At 36.1% G+C, this 27,001-nt stretch overlaps 4 protein-coding genes across 11 annotated transcripts; 3 read left to right on the top strand and 1 right to left on the bottom strand.

Annotated features, from left to right (window-relative positions):
• Window positions 1-735: 735 nt before the first annotated feature.
• Window positions 736-2,826, top strand: gabarapa (GABA(A) receptor-associated protein a). The gene is made up of 4 exons (XM_043239736.1): window positions 736-962; window positions 1,610-1,688; window positions 1,796-1,914; window positions 2,056-2,826. The coding sequence occupies exons 1-4, from the start codon at window positions 873-875 to the stop codon at window positions 2,134-2,136; spliced, it is 369 nt and encodes a 122-aa protein (XP_043095671.1). The 5' UTR covers window positions 736-872; the 3' UTR covers window positions 2,137-2,826.
• A 367-nt stretch (window positions 2,827-3,193) lies between these two features.
• gps2 (G protein pathway suppressor 2) lies at window positions 3,194-8,312 on the top strand. Of its 4 annotated transcripts, XM_043240247.1 has the most exons (13): window positions 3,214-3,340; window positions 3,718-3,741; window positions 4,050-4,167; window positions 4,310-4,419; window positions 4,512-4,624; window positions 5,027-5,106; window positions 5,203-5,282; window positions 5,426-5,600; window positions 5,692-5,775; window positions 6,417-6,493; window positions 6,644-6,739; window positions 6,899-6,982; window positions 7,610-8,312. In XM_043240247.1, exons 2-13 carry the CDS (start codon window positions 3,739-3,741, stop codon window positions 7,700-7,702), a joined length of 1,113 nt encoding a protein of 370 aa, XP_043096182.1. In that variant the 5' UTR covers window positions 3,214-3,340; window positions 3,718-3,738; the 3' UTR covers window positions 7,703-8,312. The 4 variants fall into 4 exon arrangements, with proteins under 4 accessions (XP_043096184.1, XP_043096181.1, XP_043096183.1 ...); XM_043240249.1 differs by lacking the exon at window positions 3,718-3,741 and having other exon boundaries at window positions 3,194-3,340; XM_043240246.1 differs by having other exon boundaries at window positions 3,209-3,741.
• A 1,656-nt stretch (window positions 8,313-9,968) lies between these two features.
• On the top strand, window positions 9,969-20,405 carry tp53 (tumor protein p53). 5 transcript variants are annotated; one of them, XM_043239532.1, is made up of 11 exons: window positions 9,969-10,214; window positions 14,407-14,475; window positions 14,690-14,735; window positions 14,821-14,994; window positions 17,182-17,365; window positions 17,465-17,577; window positions 17,696-17,805; window positions 17,888-18,027; window positions 18,161-18,258; window positions 18,443-18,546; window positions 19,616-20,405. In XM_043239532.1, the coding sequence occupies exons 2-11, from the start codon at window positions 14,429-14,431 to the stop codon at window positions 19,710-19,712; spliced, it is 1,113 nt and encodes a 370-aa protein (XP_043095467.1). In that variant the 5' UTR covers window positions 9,969-10,214; window positions 14,407-14,428; the 3' UTR covers window positions 19,713-20,405. The 5 variants fall into 5 exon arrangements, with proteins under 5 accessions (XP_043095467.1, XP_043095465.1, XP_043095466.1 ...); XM_043239530.1 differs by having other exon boundaries at window positions 14,818-14,994; XM_043239531.1 differs by lacking the exon at window positions 9,969-10,214 and adding an exon at window positions 12,781-13,686 and having other exon boundaries at window positions 19,616-20,404.
• On the bottom strand, window positions 20,261-26,241 carry si:ch211-114c12.5 (E3 ubiquitin-protein ligase TRIM39). The gene is given in 12 exon segments (XM_043239528.1): window positions 20,261-21,511; window positions 21,514-21,861; window positions 21,949-21,975; window positions 22,088-22,114; window positions 22,220-22,271; window positions 22,576-22,704; window positions 22,792-22,923; window positions 23,010-23,126; window positions 25,073-25,153; window positions 25,267-25,391; window positions 25,499-25,562; window positions 25,929-26,241. Coding segments are annotated over 11 exon segments (1,272 nt in total). The 5' UTR covers window positions 25,524-25,562; window positions 25,929-26,241; the 3' UTR covers window positions 20,261-21,302.
• Between the last annotated feature and the right edge of the window lie 760 nt (window positions 26,242-27,001).

Below are 27,001 nucleotides of genomic sequence, written 5' to 3'. Positions count from 1 at the left end.
GAGAATGACTTAAGCCCATTCATCCATTTATATTGCTTATTTAAGAAAAAAAAACATTCTTATACATTTTAATTCAGTGGAGTATTTAAATATGCCAGAATGTATTTATGAATAGCTTGCACAAAAATACATTTTGCTAAAAGTGTGGCAGTCTTTGATTTGTGCCACATTCTGAGCACAAAAATCTGACCCATTCATTAGCTTCTTTTGTGCCACCCTACAACTAGTGTTTTGCAGCATTCCTTATGACAAACTAATGCATCAAAGCTCCACTTATATCATCAAAGAAACTGCTGGTTTCGCTGTGGCTTTTTGGCTTGTTTTCCAAGTAATTTTAAGTCTCAGTTAGCCCACCTTTCCTTATTTAGCTATTTGTTGAGCTAAATTTTACTGCTAGATTGTAAATACCGCTCGAAGGTACTCATCTATGACCTAAAGTTTTAAGTGCTCGTGGCTTGCTTTGCCTCATGGCATGGTTTTGATATTTTGTCCTTACCGAAACAACCCACTTCCACATTCCCTTATGAGAGTGAGCTGACTGTTAGCAAAATACTAGATGTGCTTTGAACTATTGAACTATTCTGTGGTTTCTAATAACCAATTTGTCAAATTTAACCGGCATTTTATTTTATTTATTTTGACATTTAGTTCTACTGCCACATAGGCCTCCAGGCTACTGCAGACGTCATTACGCAGCTGACGTAATGTGACGTGCGCCGCCTCCCTTGTTCCTTGTTATTGGATATCCCTCCGCCCTCCGACGCAGTTGTCCAAAAAAAAAAAAAAAAAAAAAAAAAAAAAGACAAGCTAGTTTGTAAACACAATTAACGACGGCTTTTCTTGGAGATTTTAAGGTCTCCCAGCCTGTGACAATGAAGTTTATGTACAAAGAAGAGCATCCGTTTGAGAAGAGACGGTCCGAAGGGGAGAAAATCAGAAAGAAGTACCCGGATAGAGTACCCGTGAGTCAGACAAATGAGTTGTTTTTGTCAGGGCCCCGATCTTACAAATAACATTAACCTAGGCGTTGTACAGTGACAACGTTAATGTACGAGGGGAAACTGTTAAAAAAAATTATTCACACGCGAAATCGTGCATACATGTGGTTAATCAATGAGTTGTCATCGTTGTTTTAAGCCGTCCTTCAAATAAGGGACTGGCGTTAGCCTCAGTTAGCTTTTGTTTTAATACAAAATCGTGGCATCGTTTACAATAATAGAATAACCAAATTTTTTTTTTTTTTTTTTATAAAATTGTCTTGTGTAAGTTTAATACGTTATTTAATACATATTAAGTTGTTGAACGTAAGTGAATATAAGAAGGGAGACAGTTTTCAGTCTCTCAAATTCAAATGAACCTTGTTATTTTGTCGAAGACAAAATGACTAGAATATGAAATGTTCTGACACATTACCATCTGACCTCACACTGGTTCATTTTCAGTTGCAGTATGTGTCGTCAGTCAAATATCAGCAGCCGGGTTTTGTTAGAATGGATAGTGCCATAACCTGGGGAATTACCATAATATTGTTATTATACTACTGAAATTTGGTGTTGTTCTCACATTCTGTCAGTTTATTTTTTACCAGCTGTGATTTATTTTTCCACAGGTGATCGTTGAGAAAGCTCCCAAAGCCAGAATAGGGGATCTGGACAAAAAGAAATATCTTGTCCCATCTGATCTCACAGGTTTTTTTTTTTTTGAACAACACAGAGCAATTAGTTCTGAATAATCTTTAATTTTATTACAAATAAGAAGGATATGTGTTGACTTCTTTTTCCTCATATTTGTGAAGTTGGGCAGTTCTACTTCCTCATTCGAAAAAGGATCCACTTGAGGGCCGAAGATGCCCTCTTCTTCTTTGTAAACAACGTCATTCCTCCAACATCAGCCACTATGGGGCTGCTTTACCAGGTATATCATTTGAATGTATCTGAAGATAATTATTTTTCGTGGGTTTTTCTGTTTGTTTATATCAGCAGAATTCATAAAATGTCATTTTTGATGAATGATAAAGAAGCATCCCTGAACTCTTTGTATGTTTCTCTGTTGTAGGAGCACCATGAAGAAGACTTTTTCCTTTACATTGCCTACAGTGATGAAAGTGTCTATGGGGACACCTTAAGAGATGTGTAACCAATTTACTTGCCCCACACTACCCTTCCTTAAAATAAAATATCATATCCTCTTAGTATGTCTGAAATATTGTTTATACTCTATGCTTCCTGCATATTGTTCCTTCTTACTTAACAGTTCCTCCCTTAGTCTTGCTTTTAGGCAGACCGGATACAGCCTATGTCCTGGTCTGTTTCATCAAATTAGTGGTACTCATGTCTGTAAAAGCTTTTTCAATGTTCTACACTTCTCCTTTCACCTTTTCGCACTTTCCCCCAGCAGCGACATGCATTCTGCAGTCACCTTGATATTATCGCAATCTTTAATGTTTGGTTCGAGTTTGTTTTTTAGCCACCATATTTGCACAGACCAAAATCACTGATAATACTGGACTATCATACCATGTAATGTGTGTGAGTGTGTTTGTGTACCATTGCCAATAATTATTATTTTTAAATGGGTTGGGGTTGCTGTTCATTTGAATAAGCTGGTTAAAAGATTTAAAAAAAAAAGTTTATTTCCACTTGACATGCTGTAGGAGATTGCTTGTTTATGTTTCAGATTTATTACAATCATTATTATTATTAGGTTGATGTTCATGACTTGATTGGCCTTTTTTTGGCTTGTTTGTATCATGGATTGGTGTGTTTTCCCCTGAAAGCTTTAATTGTCATGGTCACCAATAATTATAAACCTGATCTGATCTTAAAATCTGCCTGTGTCAGTCTTACTCCAGTGCATACAGTAACTATATATATATATATATATATATATATATATATATATATATATATATATATATATATGAAATATACCTAAAAATAAATGTTAACATTTTTTCAAACTTTACATTGTTTTAAAACTTTTGCATTCAAAGGTAAAATTTATGTTTTACATTTTCTGTATGTGGTTTATTTCCCACATATTTACATTAATTTATACTAAAATTTAGCTAATAGACATTTTATTTGGGCAACATCAGTTAGTGTATATGATAATCCTTATAAGATCTGTATATAATATTTTAGCTGATGTGTTCATGGGCGTTTCCATTTTTTTGATCTCTGACACGTGCCGTCATTAATACACGCCCATAGCGGAAGTGCGTCAAACTGGGTTTCCTGTCATTTTTATTTTGGTTAATTACTGATACACTTGTTTATTTTTCTTTAAGGAAAGCCTTCAGACAAGCTCAGCATACTTTTAATCTCAGAAACGGACAAAAGTGCGTCTTATGGAGATTCCACGAATGTCACTGCAAGAGTTTTATTTAGTTCGCTGTTTTGCAAGCTAGCTGACTAAGCTGTCACTTGAGCCGTTAGCCTCCTGGCCTAATGGTCAGGTGTTAATGCAATTTACTGCAAACAGAAAATACCGAAATCGCTTTCGCCTGTAAAATCGAGCGAATGGAATATGTTTTTCTTGAACAGATTAACTGAATAGACGGTCAAAACGTTCAGGTTACTGCAAGTATAGCCAGCTAGCTTGTGAAGCCGTTATAGAGCTAACCCAGTTCAGGGAGTGTGCTCATTTACTGCCTTGTATTGCTTCTCAGATTACCACATCTCTTTCTTCTCATTTATATTTTGCTCTAACTCGTAGTCTTTGGTTTTTAGAATTGATATGGTAAGTTGGTTTAAACAACGTTAGCAAGGCTTGTCAACTTTTTGACAGCTGCCTTAAGTTTGTGTTTGTGATGTGTCATCCTGAATCCGTCAAATGTCTAAATCGTGCTGTACCGCAATACTAAGAATGTTCTTTTTTCTGTTATATTTTTTATCATGGTTAAATGATTTCCAGACTATCAGTTCTTGAATTGTTTCTCACTCTGACTATTCTAGTTGTGGTAAGGCCACTAAAATCAGAATTTAGTGGACTCATTAGTGACTAAAAATGCAGATTGCTGATATTAATATTGTAACACATTTCAACAGCTGGCACCGCCAATTCCTACCATCATGCCGGCTCTTCTGGAGAGGCCCAAATTGTCCAATGCCATGGCACGTGCCTTGCACAAGCACATTATGAGAGAGAGGGAGCGGAAAAGGCAAGGTGAGCCCAGAATTCTCCTGCATATTTTTTTTTTTTTTTTTTTTTTTTACCAAAATAAAGAATACAATAATTGCCATATTGAATTATTGTGTGTTGTATCAAATACAGCTTTGTTGATCATTTCTCAATTTTTTTATCTCAGAGGAAGAAGAGGTTGACAAAATGATGGAGCAGAAACTGAAAGAAGAGGAAGAGAGGAAGAGGAAGAAAGAGATGGAGGAGAGAATGTCCTTAGAGGAAACAAAAGAGCAGGTGCATCTAAATGGTTGCTGCATTTTTCACAAATGGTGCTGTGATTATGTTGTGTAGAACTCATGACCAACCCTGTATTTCTCTCTGATTAGATAATGAAGATGGGAGTGAAGCTGCAGGGTCTTCAAGAGGAGAAGCATCAGCTTTTTCTGCAACTGAAGAAAGTCCTACATGAGGAAGAGAAAAGACGAAGGAAAGAACAGAGGTACGGAAATGAGAGCTGAAAAATTCAGATGTCAAATGGAAAAGTTCAATTTCCACGCCATGAATAGTATAAGTCCCAGAAGTATGATTCTGTCTGTTTGTCTGGGATCCAAATGACTGGTCAGCTCGTCTGGTATCCTAGACAACAAGTCTTTTGTCTGGTTGAAACTGTTTTAACAATCAAGAAATTGACTGAGAAAGCTATAGAAGAGCAGAAGCAGGAGACATGACGTGTCAATTTCAATGCTCACACTTCTTCTGACTGGAACTAATCCAACAGAAAACAGTTCTGTAATATAAAGGACAGGAGAAATTATATCCAGAAATGTCTGACGTTTTGAAAATGACGCTTATTGAATAGTTTATTAAAATAATTCGAATTCTTTTATACTTTGTTTTTCAGTGACATGACAACTCTGACTTCAGCAACATACCAGCCAAACATGGCTATCCACTCTGGGCAGCACCTTCTCAGCATGCAAGGTGACTACTCTTTGGCATCTTCGGTAACCTGTCAAACAAGCATAAATGATTTGCCCTTCAATAATGACTTAATTTTGCCCCGCTGTTTTCATTTAGCGGGTCAGGTTAGTCATGGGCGTCCAGGTGCTCTTCTTGGGGAACGCAGCAAACAGCTCTTCCAGTCTCCAGTCATTCCTGTGAGTATTTTAGTGTAAATCAGTCTATTCGTACCAATAATGAGGGAGGTCTCGTTCAACCACCATTTACAAATACATTTTTTTTTCTGTGTTTGCGTGCTTGTTTTTATTACAACATCATTGGGTGCTTGCCACCTACCCAGACGCGTCATTTCCAGTCTCAGCCAGGATTCAGTGCAGGTGGAACAGAGCACGGTCAGTATTCTGGAGGCCAGCCGAGCCATAGCCCGTATGGAGTCACTCAGCCACAGCATACATCACCTTTTGCCTCCAGTCAGCCGGTGCCAGCTAACTATGCTAGTGGTTCACAACTTAGAGGTGCCTTGTTCGACTTTTTTCCTTCAGTGCATATGTTTAGATGTGGATATGTGTTACTTGCTTGTACGATGTTATCATTTTCTGTTTCCAGGTGCATCAGCATTCCAGGCCATGCAGTACCTGCCCCATCAGCAGCAGGGCTATGCGGTCCACAGTCATTTCACCTCTCAGCCTGGTGTGTGTCATGTGTCTTTGTGTATGAGTTCACGTTGCTACACTGTATGAAATGGTATATTTAAATATGTATTTAAATATAAGTGATTACTAATAAAATAGTTGAAAAAATTGATTTCCCATCCTAGGGTGCCGTTTCAGTTAGGTTTAGTCAGTTTTAAAACACATATTTTATTCTCACCAAAGCTACATTTTATTTGATTTAAAAAGATAATTAAAAACAAATACTGTAAAATACGTCTAATATTTGTACATTTAATTCTGTTTAAAAAAATATAGGAGTTGGTGATGAATAAGAAGTCAAACAATCAGCATTTATTTGCAATAGAAAACTTTCGTAACATTGTACACGTTTTTACTGTCACTTAAAGGTGTAATATGTAAGATTGACAGTTAAAACAAAGGCATTCCACCCTGGATCGCATATTTCAGAATAGAACATGTTATTTTTTTGTCTTTAGAAGAGTACAAAACTTACATACAGCACCTTTTAAAATTAGTTAGTTATCTTTTAAACTGTAGTGTATGTATACAGTAGACAGCCTGGCAGTAAGATATTAAAAAAGGGGCTGTTCCACATAAGTGTTACTTTTTTTTTTTTGCAATTTTTGCAATCCTTCTGTATTCCTTCTTTCATTCCAGGTTACATACCCAGTGCTGGGATTCCCCTGCAGAAACAGTTGGAGCATGCTAACCAGCAGTCGGGTTTCACAGACTCGGTGAGTAGACTCCGGATGAGAGTCAGACTCAAGTCTCAGGATGTAGACTTTGTTAAATGGGAACAAAGGAAGGTCAGCTGCTTTAAATAGCTGTGTACAGAGGTTAAGTGGATTCTTGTATCTGTGCAAACGTCATATTTGTGTCTTCAGAGTCCATTGAGGCCCATGCATCCGCAGGCTCTGCATGTCAGTGCTGCAGGTTTGCTGCCTACTCCCTCTATTGCTGTCCAGATCCCTCCTGGCAAGGTCAGAACCAAGTCGTTAATGAAATCTATATTACCATAATCTTGTTGTTGCAGATGTTAAGATAAAAATTAATCTTTTTGCCAAAAATAGTTGCATGTCTTTGCATATATTATGCTTTGGGCATAAATGTCTTGCGTTTTGTTGTTTTGTTTTGAACAGTCTGGCTTACCATACGCACACCCGCCAAGGCCAGCTTCCCCTGGAGCATTCACGCATGGAACACCCTCACAACAAGCACACACAGTGAGTTCTGTCCAATCCAAGTATACCAACTATAGTATGTATGAACATATGTATGTACATTTAAACACTGTTTGGGGGTTAGTGAGATAAAGGCAGTCAAAATCAACAAGGACATTTTTCAGAAAAGCCAGTGTTTTTATATATAAAAGAAAAGAAACAGTGAGTAAATGACAATAATGCAAAAAAATGACTTTTTTCTCAAAGAATAGAAGTGGAAGGGAGAATTGTTTAATTAAAGTAGAAGAAGTAGAATATTTCACAATATTGCTGTAGCTTTGGTAAGCATAAGAAGCTTCTTTCATAGACATTTTAAGAAATCTTATGACCCCAAACCCTTGAATAGTAATGTGTGTGTGTGTGTGTGCGTGCGTGCGTGCAGCGCGTGCGTGTGCGTGTGCTTGGCGTGTCGCGTGCGCGCGTGTGCGGCGTGTGTGTGTGTGTGCGCGCGTGTGTATATTATCTTAATTGATAAACATCAGATTTTGTATTTCCAATAAAAATCTATAGTGAATATAATTTATAATGAATAGAAGTTTGTAACAATACTTGTGAAACAATAATTTAGTGTCTGATTGAGATCTGTTTAAGGAAAGTGATTTTCTTTTTTTTCTCCTTTTTGTTATACAGGCTACATTTCAAAGCTCTTCTCAGCCAGCCCCTCGCCACACCTACCTTTCTCACAGCCAATCAGGGCAGAGGTTTTACCACCATGGCAAATAGCTCTTCATTTCAGTCTAACGCAGAAAGTTAGGGTTTGAATATTAGATTCCCCAGGCTTTTAGGTTAAAGCTACACAATGCACACAATGCTTGGCATCATAGTGTTATGACGTAGAACACATGACTGCGTTACTGTCACATGCAAGTCATTTTCTGTTATTCTTCAGCTGGTAGACCTCCCTTTGCAACAGGGTATGCCATTTATTTCAGTACTTCAGTGGGATGTTTTCTTTCATGCATTTTAAGACGTCGGCAACAGCTGTGCCAACATTAGTAACCTTGAAATACTACCACTAAATGACGCAACTAGATTTAAATGTGGTTTTAAAACTAACTAAACAGTGTAGGAACAGATTTGACTCCATTTCCGTATGTTCTGTAACAGACCTCCCACTCAGGGCCGTCTATAACTTACATTAACGTTGATGAATGCACCTTTTCCCTAATTCAGAGAACAGGGAAATAATATTTTCATATGATTTTAAATTGTAAATGTAATGTTTTTAGCCAACCAACTGAATTTCACAAAATTGCACTTAAAAGCAAATTTTATGAATAATCTGTTTAAAAGAGCTTGTTAAAACGGTAATAAATAGTTGTGTAGAAAACTTTTTGACTTGTGGTCTGTTTATGTACATTTTTTCTTCTGTCTGTATTGTGCTTTTTAGTGGCAAATGAATTATGTGGTTGGGTGGAAGTGCATTTTGATAATGGCTTTGGTAAATACCTTGATAATGATGACATTTATTCAGCACTCAACATTTCTACAGATCTTTTGTTTTTGTTGGGTGTTACTCTTAAATATTTTGGAAATCCCCAGCACCATTGACCTCAAAACTCTTTACCTCATCTTGAAAGCATGGCACTCTATTTAGTCTGTCCTAGTTTACATTTCCTTTAAGACATTGGGAATAGACTATTTTAAGCTAAAGGATTACTTCTCTTTTTTTTTTTTTTTTATAAATCATTAGGCACACAGCTTTACAGCTTACCCCATAACTGATCTCATGTTCTAAAGCCATTATAAGTAAATCGCTTGTTTTGTACTGTGTAATTGATAAAAGACAAGTCTCTCCTTTTGTCACATGTGTGTGGTTAGCCATCAGAGACTTCCAAATGCTCTCCAAAACCACTACACTTGGCAGGAATGTATGGAGGAAGTTGTGTAGGTGGGGCTTGACCGCCGTTTTCTGTACCACTCCTTTTACAGTAATTGCATTCACTAAAGGGTCTTACACACACTTTTTGTGGTTGCATCTCGAAGATAAGATTGTTTAGTTTGTTAAATAATGTGCATAAAACGATACACATTCGACATGTGGTCCGGTCATGAGTGGTTGTGCTTATGTCCAAGTATGAATGAATATGCTATAAAAATGTGTCAGTATATGCCTTTAAAAAAGGGCGGGAATAAGAGATGTATGTGTGCGCGTAAAAGAGAGAGAACACAAATTTAGCTGATGATTCACCTCCGGCCCGCCCACTTACTGCCGGCCTCAGCTGTGTTTTTTTTCAAGTTGCACGTCTGAAACTGTCAGTGAGTGAGATTCGGTGAAAAAAAGAATTATGTGACAAGTTATGTTGAACATGACACAAACCAAGTTCCTTGACGTAATAAAAGGCTATAAGACGCCTCAATTCACTCCTCTGGGTTAACTTTGAGTGTGTGTGCTCAGTGAATAATAATGAACCCAATTGTCTGTGACTTAAGTCAGCTCATGTGTATATGATAATCCGAGATTTCTCTGAAAAGGCTATGAAGTCACTGTTTTCCTTTCAGTGTCCCCGGAAAAAAACAACTTCATACTGACACATTAGCCTAGTCATCTCGAGGACAAAAAATTAAAAGTGAAACTCTTTCACCTCTTCAGCTGTGGTATCAAAACTTGTATGAAAACCAGGTCGCTCCGTGTGTCGTCCTTGTTCTGTGTGTTTAATGTCATGTGCGCAGTGTGATGCTTGGTCAGTTAGTCAAATGAGTGACGTGAAAGGCAACATGTGACTAAACAGGCGGGAAAATTCAGCTCGTCGGAAGAGAATGGAAGAGCTGAAAAATGTCAGACCCGAATATAAACATGACAAGTACAAGAAGAGCACGTTTGATCGATATCATTGTTTTCCGATGGAAATCGAATTACAGAATGTAAGGGACATTGAAATGGTTGACAGACTTTGTATGCAGGCCAGCCCCTGGAGAGAAACAGGGCGGAAGTTGACGATGCAGTTTCAGCCGGTATTAGAGAGAGAGAGAGAGAGAGAAAACCTCTCATGACTCATGAAGATGAACTGTTTTAGAAAAACAAGACGTACGGACAGCAAAAGAAACAGTTTTTTTTAGAATTGATTATAACAGGGTTTTTTTAAAAAAACGAGATGCATCAAAACGAAAGTGAAGTCGCAACCAATGAATGGGTCTGACTCTTCGGCTCTTTGGCAGGAAAGTACTGCATCACTGGGTACCGATGATTATGGTTTGTGTTTATTTTTTCGAGTTCTGTCTTCATATAAATCAAGTAAGTAACAATATCTGAGTACGTATGTTTTTGTCTTTACATTTTACTCAATGTCGTTTGTGCCAGTGCTTTGGATTTAGTTGTGGTGATGTTACAGTTTGTAATCATTCATGCTATAGGGCCAAAATATATTCCCGGGTCTTTTCGAGGATATGCAGTTCATCCATATTTTCAAAAAAAACGTTCGAAAAACTTATTGGTTGTCTCTTGGCCCCCCTTGATGACGTTTTTCGTTCTTATTTGACAAGTTCACAGCATAAACTCATGTTGCCACCTTTCTGTCTCAAACTAATGAATATTAACAATGTTCGCGCCCTGTTAATCGCGATTATTTTGCGAGATGGAACCTGCATATCCCTCGACTTCATATTCGGGATTTGAGAACTTTATTCCAAGTTCTAGGACCGAAGATCCAAACATTAACAGGTGGGTGATAAGGTAGCTGACCTGTGCCAGCTCTGCACGAATATCTTTATTTGTAGACAAATCTGATGTAAAATTGTTCGCTTTTACATATATATATGCAATTTCGGAGATATTTCGTCCTGTTTTTAATGTTTTTATGCTTGGTCTGAGCAGAGATAGCTGGTTGTTAAATGCTAAGTGCACATGTGCTTGATAAGAACTGTAATGAGACACGAAGGCAAACAAAGTTAAATCTCTGTATTATCTCGGAATTATGATTTTTTCGATTTGCAATACATTTGCATGATTTTACAATTGATTGTAGAAATTTTTATTTGTCCAGTGATGTGTCGGCCATTTTGAGAGTATGCAGTGTCTTTCTTTTACTTCGTATATTTGCTTGTTTCCTTTTGATTGAAATCGACGGAATCGATTCTTTTTCCTTACATTATGAATTCACGCTTCACTTTGGTCAATTTTATACTGCTGAGGTAACTGCATATCAGAATTAGACTTTTAAGAAAAAAAGAGGAAATAGGGTTTGCCATTTATTGTTAACATCACTGACCTTTAAGAATTCACATTTTGGATTTGTACGTTTAATCCTGAAAAATTCTCACAAATCGATTCTACTACAATAATACAGAAAAGCTAGAATTGACTTTTCTAAATATAATTTGAAGTCAGTACCATTAAGGAAAATGTATGCTAGAAATAAAAATCACACACCATATTCACACCAAAAATAATTCATTTGTTGTCCGTATGATATTTCGGAGTGTCTTTTATTCATGAAACCAAGTTAAAAGGGTGAACAAAGTTTCTACTGACTTGACAGAAATCTAAGACTTTACCTAATGTTTTTGTGTTTTCTTAAATAAAGGGCACACACTATAAACAAATTAAAGTGTATTTTATATAATGATCAGGTTGTCGGAGAGAATTTCTTAAACATAGTTTTTAGCCGAAACAAGGTTTCAGAGCTGTTCTCCAATGTTCTCCACACGTGCCTTACTCTGACGCGTCATCAGAAAAAGGGCAAAAATTTTAATGTTAAAGAATTTTTGCTTTTTGCTGAAAATTAATTACAAAAGTTGTGTAGAGCTTTAGATATGTCAGTTGGTACAATGTTCTAAGTGATGTAAAGGCTAAGACAGTCTTTGACATCGTAATAATTAATGGGTCATAATTTTAATTAAGTTACCAATAAATAATTGAACAATTAGCAAAGAAAAAACAATTAGTAAGGTTGGGTTTTTTTCTTTTATATAGTAATAGGTCTCTTACGTGTCTTTTCCTTTCTCTAAAACAACATATTTTTATAGAAATGTGACTTCCGTTAACTATAAAATGCTAAATATATGTGTGGAAACCTACTTTTTTTTTTTTTTTTTACTCTTTTCTTTTTATTATAATACCAATTACACATTTCAAAATGAATCACACTCATTATGAATCTTAATATCAAATTAATTAGTTTTGCTTGAAAATATTAGATTATTTTGAGAAAGCACATTGTCCCCCAAAAGTTTGGAAACACCTCTTGGATTTAATTATCTATGCTAAACTATGCTACCTGCTATTCTCAGGTTGTGCAGAACTATAATAGCTGCTAATGGTGGATATTTCCGTATGTATACTGTTAACTGTTAACGTAATAAAACATGTTTTTGTAGTTTGTGTTGTCCCTTATCAGTGCAAAATTATCACAAAATAAATAGTATTATTGTCAATATTGACAAAACCCCCACTTTTCTAGGGTGTTTCCAAACTTTTAAGGGGTGGTGTACATAGTGGTTTGCACTCTAACTGATTTGTGATTTTTATCTCCAAGACCAGCAGAGGTTTGTAAGTGTAATTAGTAGTTTGATATGGGAGTATAAAGTTTCAATTATAAACTAACTTGTTTCTAATGCTTTTATTTCTTCTGGTGTGTTATTAAATCACAAAATGCAAATGAGAATGGTGTTAATGTGCACTCACCGGTTGCTGGATCACAGTTTCTGTTGTAGACCAAAAACACTCTATAAACTTTTTTTAATGTATAAACAAGAATTCCTTCCTCATAAATGCACGCGTGCCGCATAATATGAATTAAAGATTTACATATTTAAAAAATACGAGTGACGACAATAAACATTTCTGAAATGTTATTCATCATAACACCACTTTCAGTCTGAGTGAGGAATCGATCATGAAAGGCTTCATGTTTTATTTTGTAAGTGATGTGGGGTCTCAAGTGACTGGTCAGAGGTTTCAGGCATGATTTTATAACTCACAGGCAGCAGTAATTGAAATTGAGCAGAAATATTGTGGTTGTGAATTGGGTAAGCAGCAGGACTCTGCTCTGGAGTTAGATTATCTTTGTTAGATTTATATAGTTTTCATTTGATGCTTACCACCCTACCTGAAGACGAGCTCGTGAGCTTTTCTTACTTTTAATCAGTTGCCCTACGGTCTATGTCTATGTATTATTATCTCTAACTTCTTTCTTCGCCTCCGCGTCGATAACTTACTCTTAGCAAAATACGTCACGTCGCGTAGCATTATTAAATACTATTAAATAGGTTGGAGTAAAAAACAAATGTTTTGTATTCGGAACGCTCTCTCGCGACAGAAAGCAACGCGCTGCAATAAAAACGGACCGACTGCGTATTTCAAACAACTTCCTCATTATGCCGATTTCGCGCCTTTTGTATGAGCACTTCCGGTTGTCGGTAACGCGTTAGATCTTTTTAGATCTTCCAACAAAAAAATGCGATCGAAACGTCTGGTCGTCTATTAAAAGTTTTCTTTCTTTTTCTTGTGCTTGGTTTGATTTAATTGATTCCCTACGCGAGGACGGTAGTCAGTCAGGTGATGCGGACGTCAGCAGACTCCTCCCGTAGGGGAATCCCCACAAACTCCACGCGTGGATTTTGCTTTGGGTTCGTTAGGAGCCCGTTTTTGTGTTGTTTTGTTTTGGCCATTGCGTGAGTCACTCGCAACTCACCACCGCAGTACTCTTAAAAAAAGTAACGTGAAAACCGTTTGGAGAGAGGAGGTGGGAGAGCTGAAATATCGCAAGGTAACAGAGGGACGATTGTGCTGATTTGTAATCTGCGAGAACATATATATATATATATATATATATATATATATATATATATATTTTTTTACAATAAGTATTTGGTTAGAATCTGTTTCGAGCATTAAACTCGGAATTTAGAGTGCAATATTACTTTATGTGTGCAATTATTGTTAAGTAGTTGACGCCGAAACGATAAAAACTGATTTTTTTTTAAAAGAAAACTAATGAATTAACAAGAGCTCAGAGGCCTAGCGGCGCTTTAAACGTTTTTGTAACGTCATAGTCGTGAAGCAAGTTAGCTACCTAGCTAGAAGTCGAAAATGTTAAAATATGTTTTAATGGGACATGTTAACTTGTAGTGTCTTTTTTAAAAATGTCTTTAATGTTTTTTTTCCCCTTCGCATCAAATATGCGATTTGCTCGTGAAGCAAGTTAGCTAGTTAGCTAACGTTAAGCGGTATTTTCTAAAGTTGGCGCATAGGAGGTCGTTTGAATGCTTTAATTGAGCTGTCACTTCAAATAAAACGGCCCTTAAAACTTTTCGCGATAAGCTATTGTTTAAAAACGTAATTTGGCTGCTTAATGGGAAAGTTGTCTCACTTTGTAAAGACAGCGTCGCCGGCTGAACCGTTTTAAAATATCAACGAGGTCCTGCATTTTCATTGTATTTTCCCCTCAAGTGCTGAGCTGACTGAAAGTTTTGTGTTATATCTGTAGTTTTGCGAATCTAAAACAAGCCATGGCAGACAGTCAAGAATTTGCTGACCTGTGGGAGAGAAACCTCATGTAAGTTTGCAACAGAAGACCTGGAATTGGTTATATCTTCAGTTTTATGTGGTTGTAGGCAATATTGTGTCAGGTGTCTGTAATAATTTACAGGGTTATTTATTTTAGCTTGGTCAAGATCTATTGAACTTGTCATTGTGCGTCAGTACTCTCATGAGCATATTGTGTATTCTTAATGCTAAACTAATTCTCTACCTCCCAATTTGTGTCTCAGTTCCACTCAAGAGGCTGGCGCTTACTTGGATTTAATGAATGATGAGGTATTTCAAAAGACGTTTATATACATGCATACCCTCATTTATTTAGATTTGTTTTTCAGTGCTGGATTCTTATGTGTTTCAGCAGTTTCTTCCAAATTCTTTCGACCCAAATATCTTCGATAATGTGCTGACAGAACCGCCTCAGCCATCCACCTCCCCTCCAACCCCAACTCTTCCTGTTGCCACCGATTATCCTGGAGAATATGGCTTCAGACTGGGATTCCCTCAATCTGGCACAGCCAAATCTGTGACCTGCACTGTAAGTTAAAAAATACACACGTACATCCATGCACACAGTAGTAAACTTGCGTAAAATTATTTAAGCATACTCGGATCGCCCATATAATTCCTCTAACCTTATATTACTATACACTAGCATCATAAATAAATGGAAAGTCAGTTTGGTAGTTTCAAGTTGCTTATTCAGGCTAATGTTCTGTTTGGAAATAAAATTGATAAAATAGTGAGTCTCGATAAGTGTTAGTGGGTAAAACATACTTAAAAGTTATTGACAGTAGTGAACTAATGGTAGTTAAAATATGTACATAGATGCACTTGTACCTGAGGTCCTGTAGAGACTCATTGTCCTTTTCGGTGAGCGCTGAAATGGAGTGTTGCCAGGATACCACGAGACTTCATTCATTCTCCATCACCTCCTTGTTCCTGTCCTAAATAATACTTCAGAATTCCCATTCTTTGTGTATTCGTTACTCGGGTGTAGAGAGATGTTGTCGTCATTCATCCTGTCAATCTAACGTCTGAAGCGGGCAAATAAGAAATAGAATTTTAGTTTCTTATTGCATTGTCTGAAGACATGAATGGGCATGTTCTCGTGTGGAGTGCCGAAAACCTCTCCGGTATCGCTGGGGTTAAAAAAAAAAAAAAAAAGTGCCGCCTCCACCGCTTCCGACCCCTCACCAAATCTTTTTATTTCCCGTCTTTTGTCAGTTCTACTTTTTTGGTGCAGACTTTTCAAGTCCTAATTTTTTAGCATGACTCTTTAGTTCATAAGATATGATGCCACGCAACAGGCAAGCATGCTGATTCAAACTCTGTAAAATTACTGGAATTTCATCATCATATTAGTTTGGACAGGTTGCGGAAAGAAATGGCTGTGGCTTCCTTACACTTTATTTAGATGCTTTTATCCAAAGTAACTTACATAGAGAGGAATTATTTCAAAATGCAGCCAAAAACAATCATTGTGTACAATGGCAGGTTTATTAGAAAGCTACATTTGGAGAAGAGCTGTAGATTCTGTAATTTGTCTGCATGTTTGTGAATAAGTTTATTACACACTCTTGTGTACAGAATGTAGAAAGAGGTGTTGCTCTAAGATGGCTGCTTGGTACAAAATAAGATGACTGCATTAGATGTCAAAGAAACTTTCACCTAGAGTACACTCCCATTTACATTAGTCATACGTCTGTCAGACTTTGTGTTTAGGTGTTTAGCATTTATTAAATCTGACAGTACTCATATTCGATTTAATCTGTGAAATCTCTTCATTAATTCTATTTTTTGCTTTTGGCCATAATTTTCTTTTTTCTAAGCAGCAGTGTTTTATCAGTAAGCTGTAATGTGGAGTTTGAACATGTCTGAACTTGTCCTCATAGAGCAGTGGGGGGAGGGGAGTATCAGTTTTACAGCAACTGCTGTCTGCAAGACTCAGAGCTGGGACGCTTGGCATCCAACAATTTTCAGTCTAACCATTGGAGGAAGAAGTGCGTCCTGTAAAATCGTTTTAGAGAAGAGTAGAATTTTAGGCTGTTATAGTGAAAAGGTAGTCAAGCTGGTGTGTATCAGATCCTGTGAGAAACTACATGTCTGCAAGTGATCTAGATGGTAAGAGGACAATACAATTTAGAAAACTTAAATTTAATGTGCTAAATTACATAATTTCTAAAACTTATCAGTTTAATAATGTCTGAACTTAGTGTGTGTGTGTATATATATATATATATATATTTGTCCTTCTGTTTAATGTAACATAGATAAAACCATTTGTTTTATTATAATTTTCACTGTTTGTGTCTTTCTGGAATAAGGCAAACACATATTAGTGCCAATTAAAAATTTTCCAAGTACATATTTTGAAAATTAGCGTGTTTATTGTTAAAGGTTGTAGTGGTGGTGTTTTTTTTTTTTTTATTTGTTATTGTTACTGTCAGTCCATTAAAACCTTTCTTCAAGATGTCTCTTTAAAGCACCAAAATTCTAGTTAAAGTAGCTGAATGCGCTGATCAACTAGTAATCAATTGTTGGACTCCTAGTTGGTCATCTTAACCCATCCCATATATCAGTCAGCATTCTCAGTAACATAAATGTTATGAATATTGTTGTATTTACTACTAACTGTTGTGACTTATTAATCTTTTTTTCAATGTGTGGCTTTTGTTTATATGAACCCAAAACATAGCGACTGAGTTTGATTGTCTGATTTCAGTACTCCACTGATCTGAATAAGCTATTTTGCCAATTGGCGAAAACTTGTCCAGTTCAGATGCTGGTGGACGTTCCCCCTCCCCAGGCCTCGGTGATCAGAGCCACATCCATTTATAAGAAATCTGAACACGTGGCTGATGTGGTCCGTCGATGTCCCCACCATGAGAGAACCCCAGATGGTGATGGTATAGACATGTTTTTTTACCATTGTACAGGAAAATGCTAACTATGCTGGTTGAAGTTCCACTAAAAGCAATTAACATGCCTGTTTACTCCCTCCTCAGGATTGGCTCCTCCTGCTCACCTGATGCGAGTGGAAGGAAACTCGCGTGCTATTTACAAGGAGGATGATGTGACATCAAGGCACAGTGTGGTGGTTCCCTACGAAGCCCCTCAAGTCAGTCTCAGTATTGTGATCTATGATAAGCAAAAATTAAAAAAAAAAAGTTTGTCTGTTGTAAGTTTAGTCATTGTAATCTCACTCTTTCCTGTGCTTTTTTTTTTTCCTGTCTCAGGTGGGAGCGGAGTATACCACAGTGTTATACAACTTTATGTGCAACAGCAGTTGCATGGGTGGGATGAATCGCCGGCCCATCCTCACCATCATCACTCTGGAGACTCACGAGTGAGTTGTGCAGTTTTGGTTCCTCCTTTAGTAAATTGTCCAATGTGGATACCAAGGATTTGCTTTTACTCTTCTCTTGCAGCGGTAAGTTATTGGGCCGTGGGTCTTTCGAGGTACGTGTGTGTGCGTGCCCAGGCCGAGACAGAAAAACTGAGGAGAGCAACTTCAGGAAAGACCAGGAGACCAAAACCTTGGGCAAGACCCCTTCTGCTAATAAACGTAGTAAGTTTGCATGTGTGTATGAAATAAAATCTGTTATATTCCACATACACTGCTGGAAAAAAAACATTATTTTCTTTCAAATATTAAAATCATTAAATATTTAAATAATAGTAATGTGAATCTGTTCTGACAGGTTTGACGAAAGAGTCGACTTCATCTTTGTCTCGACCTGAGGGCAGTAAAAAGGCCAAACTGAGCACAAGCAGCGATGAAGAGATTTATACCCTGCAGGTGATCATGCACCTTCCTGTGTCTATTTTTATTTATTTATTTTTATCATCTTGTAGTTTTCAGCGAAATGGTAGCCGAGTTTGTACTAATGTAGCTTGTGCTTTTTAAATGGTATTGTGTAACTTTTAGCAAAGTGTAGTTTGTGTTTGCATGACTTTTTAAGATTCACTTTGTCCTCATGCAGGTGAGGGGCAAAGAAAGATTTGAAATGTTAAAGAAGATTAATGACAGCTTAGAATTGAGCGATGCGATGCCTCCATCAGAAGTGGACAGATACCGGCAGAAAATGTAAGTGGTGATATGTCACAACTACACACTGTATAAAGGTCTTTTTTAGGGCTGTCACTAATAATTATTTTGAAGAACAATATTTATTTTTTGTAATAAAAATAGACCCAAGCTGACTTAAAATACATATATAATAGCAATAAGACAATAATTATTGGTTCAAATAAAACAATGACAGCTTTTATTGAACAAAAGTATTAAAATACATAGCCTAATGTAATGCATAGAACAATAAAAAATGCATAATAAACTTATGTATATTATGTATGTATCAAATGCCTGAAGAGGGCGCCAACGGTCTGGCTGCTGTTTGTAGTACTTGACAGCTCCTATAATCCTTGTTTAAAGTTTATTAAACTACATTTAATTCAAAAGTCCCCTTTAATATTTGGCCACTTGTTTTATGAAATAAATGCTATAACCACTGCATTTTTGATGCCTTCCAAATGTTGCTGTTTAAGAAATGACATACAGTGAGGATTTGAACTTTTATTTTGAAATTGATTTAGATTTAGCATATTTAGAGACATGATATATTCCCCTTTTTAGTGTAGGTTTGTAAATTATTTAACTTTTATAAATATGGTAGAACTGTGCACATTGTTCACAGGTATGCATTCAGCATATGCAAAGATTGAGATTGAGACGGTCCTTGCATTTAAATGATAACTGTGTGGAGCAGCACTTCCTGTGAACAGAGCTGCTCTGAGATGCTTGCAAACTTACATGCAAATAAACCACACATTAAACCAACAGTTCATATATAAATTTATCTATTTAATTGAATCACAACCTTTGTGAATTTACAGTAGGATTATGCTTTACTATGATTTATGATTGGTCTTCATATTTACTCCAGCCTTTAATGGATTCTCTTCCTTGGAATGTGATTTTTCTGGTATTTTGCCAGTTAATCTTCATGGGAAAATACATTTGAAGGCTTTTTTTTGTTCTTTTCTTTTTTTTACAGCAATTACACAATCACTGTTAACAGAGCTTGTTTAAAACTTACATATATTGTTAATTTCATGTATTATTTTTAATTTAACATTGGTTGGTTTTCTTTTAGACTCTCCAAAGGCAAGAAGGAGAAGGAAGGCCAGACACCTGAGCCCAAAAGAGGGAAAAAACTAATGGTTAAAGATGAAAAAAGTGACTCTGATTAGGATGGCGGGATGCTTGAATGCCTTTCTTTTGCTTTTGTTTGACCAAAACTGTTTGTCATAGGGAGCATTTGGTGAATTGCAGATCCATGATTCCTCAGTCCTGTATGTCATGTTATCTTGTTCACTCCTCTGGGACCTTTGTAAGTCAGCTGATTAAGAAGTGGTCTGTATGAATGAAGATAGTATTGGCCGTAGTTCTCTATCAGCACTGGAGGAGCAGTGCTGGCCCATCATTTTGCAGACCCAACAGCAATGAGGTTGAACTATGTGTGGGGTCATTCCTGTTGTAGGGCAGTGCAGGTCACTTTCCTCCCAGCATGTAGTGGTAAGGTTGTAGAATTGTATTGTCACTGACTTATTGGATGACCACTTTGCTGAAAATGTATTAATGCCAGTATTTTGTATCCAGATTTTTTTCTTTCTTTTTTTTAGAGAGAGGACTATTACTGATTAGATGATTAAAAAAAAAATCATAAATGGTTGCAAGCCAAATTACTGTAATAAAAATAATTACATTTTGTTTTGGAAATCCTTTTTAATTAGGTTGATTTCCGTTTATAACTAAATTAAATCAGCAAGAACTCAGGGCATGTCCCTCCTGGTAATCTTGATAATCCTATTCTACTGTTTCAACTTGATGTATATTTTTATGCTGTTTTTTTTTTTTCTATCTTTACTGTATACACATCTTTTATACATATATACACATGCATTTATTTGTAGTAAGAAGTTTTTGTTTTTTTTATTATTATTTTTCAAATACATTCTTTTTAAAAACAATCATTTGTGTCTTGATTTCTTTTCTGGTTCCACTGTTAATGCACTGTAACATTTTCACAGCATTATGACAGTAAAGTTTTTAAATAATGAAGATAAGGTACATGCATCTAAGATTCATAATAAAATGATTACATTGTATAAACATTTACTTATAAAACAATGTTTTACGTGTTACAACTGCTATAAATTTGGAGCTCATAAACATAGTGTTGTTCACTGTTGGCACTTAAAGCAACAAAGCTTCCTGAAACCTGGATACATATTACCCTAAATTTATTAGAATGGCAAATCCCAGCCTCAAAGTTTACACACTATTTCTGCAGTAGACGGTGCTATATTAAGCAAACTTTCATAATTTCATCAAATATTTTCATGGATTATATAAAAACATTTTCTATAATATGTAGTCCTAGGCATTTTTGATTTGGATGAAATGGAGAAGATTTCAGAAACATAACTTTAAAAAATGATTGAGAATATTGATTTATCCAATTGGTAGTCATGCTCCATAAGGACTAATTGACCTGTGCATTGTGAGCACAACATTTAAAATTCACAGAACTTACAACTAACGCCGGAGCAATCTGAGGATGTGACAAATTTCAACATTTTCCATTAAAAGGGAGTTCATAAAAATCCTCAGAATTTTACTACTTGTACTAAAGTTGAAGTTTATAACCAAAAGTACTCCACAGTATCCACAGGATCTCATCCATTATTTTTTCCACCTTTCCGATCTGCTCTTGAGTTTGATTAACGGCAGCATCTTACCCTTGTTCTCATTATTCCCATACTGAACCATTTGTCAAGTTAAAAGAATTGTACACTTTCAAAAGAGGACGCTTCTGGTGTGGCTTCTGTAGAGGACAGTGTGATAAGTGTGCGTCCATCCAAAGGTGCGAAAAGCGGGTACAACTTTTCCCGGAAATTTGCAGTGAATGTATAGATATGCGAGCGCGTCTCTACTTTATAGAAAGACACCTGTCCTTCTTCATAGTCCAGGTATACTCCCAGTTTTTGGGGACAAGTGACAGAGGTAGCTCAGTCTCTGGCTTGGTGCATGCGTAAAACTGCCGTGTGCTTCTCCATATAGTCCAGTAACCTTCAGAGGGATTCATGGGACACCGGCCGTGCCTTTTGGAGGATGCGGTGGTCACTCCAATACGCCAGTAGCCATTGTTGGCAATATCAATTTCCCAATAGTACCGACCGGAAGTGAGCCCTTCCCAGCCCAGGACACACGGCCAGCTGTCGGAGCGCTGGGTACTGTAGGACACTTCAGTTTCATTCAGAGCTTCTTGTACCTTCTTCTTGTCTTCAGAGAGCTGCAACCATGGATGGTTTGTCATAGGGTCCAAAGTGATGTCCACTAAACAGGTTCAAAACAGATGCAAAGGTAACATTTAAAAGCTTTCTTATGTCAAAAGTAATTTAACTTGTACTGAATCGGTGATACCTGAAGCACTGCAGATCCATCTCCATACTATGAAAAATGGTGAAAAACATAATAACATAACAGTAATAAATGCAATTGTGTTTTAGATGCTTGGCACATTAAATTGTGCACTAAACAAGATAAATGCAGAATTCAGTACCTAAGTTTGGAATGTACTTCGGTGTCTCTGTCAAAACAATTGGAATTGTACAGAAAGTCAAAATCACTTAATGGTTTAAATCATCACTTTTCCTAACAGAAATGTAAGTTTTATTGAAGTATGCAGTTTTACCTGTTTTCCAGGTACGTTGTTTGCTGAGGAGCCATAGCTGTGGAACAACACCCTAAAAAAACATGAATGCGATACATAGGCATAAATATACTGCTTATATTAGTAAATATAACCCTGGACTAAAAAATCAGTCTAGTTTGTGTCTAGTCTCAATTCGTGTCTAGTATCTTCAAAAACATGTTACCAACTGGATGTCTGTACCTGTCTACAAGTTGTGGCAAACTGTTTACACAAGCCATGATACAAGTATCTCTTGATACTGATTGTTTGTCGATTCAATTTATGGGTGTAAACTATGGACTCCAGCTAGACGGGGTTTTTTAACTGTTTATTTATCTCTTATCTAAAACTTGTACCTGGCTGTCCTGTTTCAGTAGAGACCAAGTTACGAATTCCAAAAAAGGCAACAGAGTCAAGATTTTCCTCTTCTTCAGTTCCAGCTGCTTCAGAAAATTGACTAATTCTTGTCTCATCACACCACAGCGCTGTACATGGGTAAAAAAAAAAAAAATATTATGTATACACACATAATATACTTCATACAGATTTTGCACATTATTCGCTGTCCTCACCTCCGACACAGCCTGAAGTTCTTTAGCCCATTCCATAATCTTCTGCTCCATGTGCTTGGCAGCATCCATCTTGTTCTCTTTCTGCTCCCATGATATATCTCTTTCTTGTCGCAATGTACCCTCACCGAACAACTATAGGAAGGAGAATAGAAACAGATAAATTCTTTTTCTTAATGAAACACTGCATGATGTTTATGCATAAGTATGCATGAACTTACATTGTCAACTTTCTTGAGCTCCTGTGCCCAATCAAGGATGAGTTTGCGGCATTGCTCCAGACTATGCGGCTCTGCTTGCACACTGGTATTTGGCCCTTCATCTGCACTGGAGCCAGGCTACCACACACACACACACACACACACACACACACTATTATTTATTACTGAGATATTTTAGACATTACATGTAGACAAATACACACTGTTACTGTCTGCATGCATCAACATTCCACAGACCTTATTCCCACTCTTCAGTCCCTAAAAGGGTGTTGGTTTGTGTGCATTTAATTTAATAACAACGAAACCCTACCTCAACCCTGCAAACAATGCAACTTTCATAACAGGGTGACATGGGGTTGATTCCGTCTTATCAGTAGCTTTATGATGCATTATTATGAAACTTCTATTGAAGTGATAATAACATTAAAGTTACAGCTGACCAAATAATTTTAAAATCGATCACTATTCGCAGCTGAAAAAAATGCTATAAGAACGTTTGGTTTATATTCACATTAAGTAATGAGAATACTATTATTTATTTAAAATATATATTTTTATTTATCTTAATGGGATCATTTCATTTTATGGAACTGTATATTCTCCAAAAGATTACTGATGGTCATACGACCAAAACGTCATTTATAAATAAATTTGATACTTTTTTGCAAATTATTGTGTGGGATCTGGTTTTGTTTTTCGTATATTCTCCAACTAAGAGGCTTTAGAAACGAAATGTTGAACAACATAAATTTTAGTTTTTGTAAAGATTGTAAAAGACCATATTTATATTTATATTACCGGAAGAGTGTTTATCAACAAATTTAAGAAAAGCTTGACACTTGTTGTTCCAAATCCGTTATTCATTTTTGATGGGGATTCTTTTGTAACTCTTTCTGTACCTTTCTACTATGCTCGCTTGGCTAGGTGTTGACAAACCATTTTTAAGCGAATAACTAAATCGCATGTTAAAACCAAATCATGACTGTCTTTAAGTCATGTGAGTTACACTCTTAAAAATAAAGGCGCTTACGTTGCCATAGAAGAACATTTTTGTTTACATAGTTCCATAACTAAGGAATAATTAATTGACGCTTCACGGCATGACCGCATCACCACTGTAGGTGTGCATTGTTTTTCTAATAATTCAACGCCCGGGTGTCCAATATCCAATGACTTAAGCCCAAATTGTAGTAATTGTAGTTTAGACCTAGTAAGGGAGGCTTGAGTTGCTGATAGCAGACTAAGGCCGTTAATTGAAGTGTGTGTGAGAGTATGTGCAGAAGTGTTCGGCTAAAACAATGAAACTTTAAGTTCATTTTCTTCACGAACAGCGCCGTTGTAACATCGTTTGTTAAAAGTAAAGCTGTCAAACATTATGTATGTGTGTACATGCATCAATTAAAGCAGCGCATTAATATGGAACGGTAATATACAGAATATAATAAATTAATTGGAACTACCTGTGCATTAAATTATTTTATATTTTTTATATTTCATATTTTATGCATACATGCCAGCCAATCGGAATCGAGTATTCAGACAGACCAATAAAAAACCTTTAACATCAGAACATAAGACGAAGATGGCTCTTTAACTGAATGGTACTTTGTGAAATCAAAACATTTCTTATATGGCATCGCTTTGAAGAACCTTTTAATAACCTTTATTATCAAGAGTGTGCTGAATCGTTTACTTAACCAATCCGTTTAAACAAATATTTCATTTGTATTTTTAAGTTACCCACTATTAACTTCATATTTATTTGAACCAGTGTATAAACCCTGATAGCCCAGGTACATCACAGAAAAGTTTAGTGATTGCTCATCAGCAATAGCTTACGTCTACTGAACAGTTCCTCATATCAGACGTCAAACAGATGTATAATAGATGTCTTTAAGATGTATATGATTTAGAATGCATGTAAAACTGATAAAGCTCAACGCAAAACATCACACTATAGCGTACAGTTGATGTGAACATCAGCAATCCTGCCCCATGCCTATATGGGTGGAGATAGTTATAAGTCAATACATTATAGGCTGTAAAAAAACATTACATATTACCCTGCAGATATGTTCCACCTGCTGTTTCCACTGAGTGATAAACTTTACACATTCCTGGAGGCTGCGGAGATCCTTCAAGTCCTGTATAACAACAGAAATGTGACATGTAAAGCATTTGTAATATATTAATTAGGAAAAACATCAAAACGGTAGAGAAAGTACTATTGGAGGAATCTGTCTATCTATTGGTTTACCTTTTGTCTAGGACTCTGACTGCTCTTGGTAGGAACTGAGCTGTGTGTCTGAAGACTTTCATCAGGAAGATTCCAGCGTACAGCTCCGATAGAGTTACTCAAACCAGCTTCAGGTGCCTCGTATTCTTTGGCAAAAACAAACATCTATAACATCTAGGCTACTTTTCAAACATTCAGAGACACTTGAAACTGTTGTGGTGTTTTTGCTGAAATCATATTCTAAAGAACTTACTTTTGCTCTTCAGGATACTCTTCATGTTGGTTGGTTTGAAAGTCCAGCTTTATAACTATATAGTCTTATACAGAACACAAAGTGTCAAACTCATCAAATGTTTGAAACCTTCCAAAGACTTAATAATTACATTTAATATATGTAATTTGTCATATAATTTAATACTATTACTATATTATGCAATACGTTTTTGCTGTATGTTTGTGTTATTTAACTAAATTAAATATATACTTTGATTACGATTTAAATAAATTAAATAACATTTTAGATTATAAATATTTAAAATTCAACACAAAAATAAATCCCAAATTTAAGTGAATGGACAAATAAGCTTTTACGTACTGATTCAGAGGCCAGTTGAATGGGGAGGGGGGAAATTCAAATATTATGTTTAAATCAAAAAGAATATAAAGATGTTTAGAGCTCTTACCTTTTCTATCACGGGAGCAGGCCAGCTCAGAGATTTGTGTTTCACTCCAACAGAAGCAAAGCACATAGACCCGAGGTACTTCTCTACAATATAATGTCATCTGTGTGGACTACGCAATGAACTTTGTCTCCTACCCTAGTCCACCCTAGTCACTGACACATAATATCTCACCTATCATTTCGTGTAAACTTCTGTTAACTAAGGGGAGAACACTGATAAGGGCACTGGTATTGGTATGATGAGCTTATGTAATCAATTTATGTGGGCTGGAATGCTATTGTAAGGTCTTTCATTTCAAAATAACTAAACAACACAAAAATAAATACATTTTAAAAATAAATTAATTAATAAAAAAAAAATATATATATATATATATATATATATATATATATATATATATATATATATATATATATATATATATATATATATATATACACACTTAATGACTGTCATTTCAAGATAACTGCAAATATTATTCACATGAAATGAAATCACCCTCCCTGTACAATAAGTTATTAAATTACTTAAAGAATGTGTCTCCTAATTTTGATTTATGATCTATTGGCAACAACAGTTCAAGCATGTCTTTAAGATAAAAGTGTTTAATATGCTTATTGAGCCCAGTAACCTTTTTGTAGACCTGCTTTTAAACATAAAAAATAAACATTAAAAATACATCGGAAGAATGTCTGATTAAGAACGTCATTGGCCTTATTTTGCTACAGATTTTATTAGTTAAGTGCTTTGTTTGAGGAGGTTTCAGTTTTAGGATAATATACGGCTCATCCTTTATCTTGGTGTGTATCTCTAAGATAAAAGACGCTCAAATTGAAGGCCATGTATGTATTACTCATAGTGGTTGCATAAGCCTTGGGACTGTATATGGTGTCTTTTTGTCCATAGCCTATATTTGATATTGGTCCAATAGCAAAAAATTAACAGGCATCGCGTCATTGCATAAGTATTTGAAACTTTGACCACTGGGTTGTATACATATATTTTTATCTAGCATTATGCATGTGACAGAAAATGAATGAACAATTCACAAATGTATTAATATTTCTTAAATA

Source organism: Puntigrus tetrazona, chromosome 5, assembly GCF_018831695.1.
Source record: "Puntigrus tetrazona isolate hp1 chromosome 5, ASM1883169v1, whole genome shotgun sequence".
Taxonomy (NCBI): Eukaryota; Metazoa; Chordata; class Actinopteri; order Cypriniformes; family Cyprinidae; genus Puntigrus; species Puntigrus tetrazona.
The sequence above is the reverse complement of the archived record's forward strand: the minus strand, read 5'-3'. Positions and strand labels throughout refer to the sequence as shown.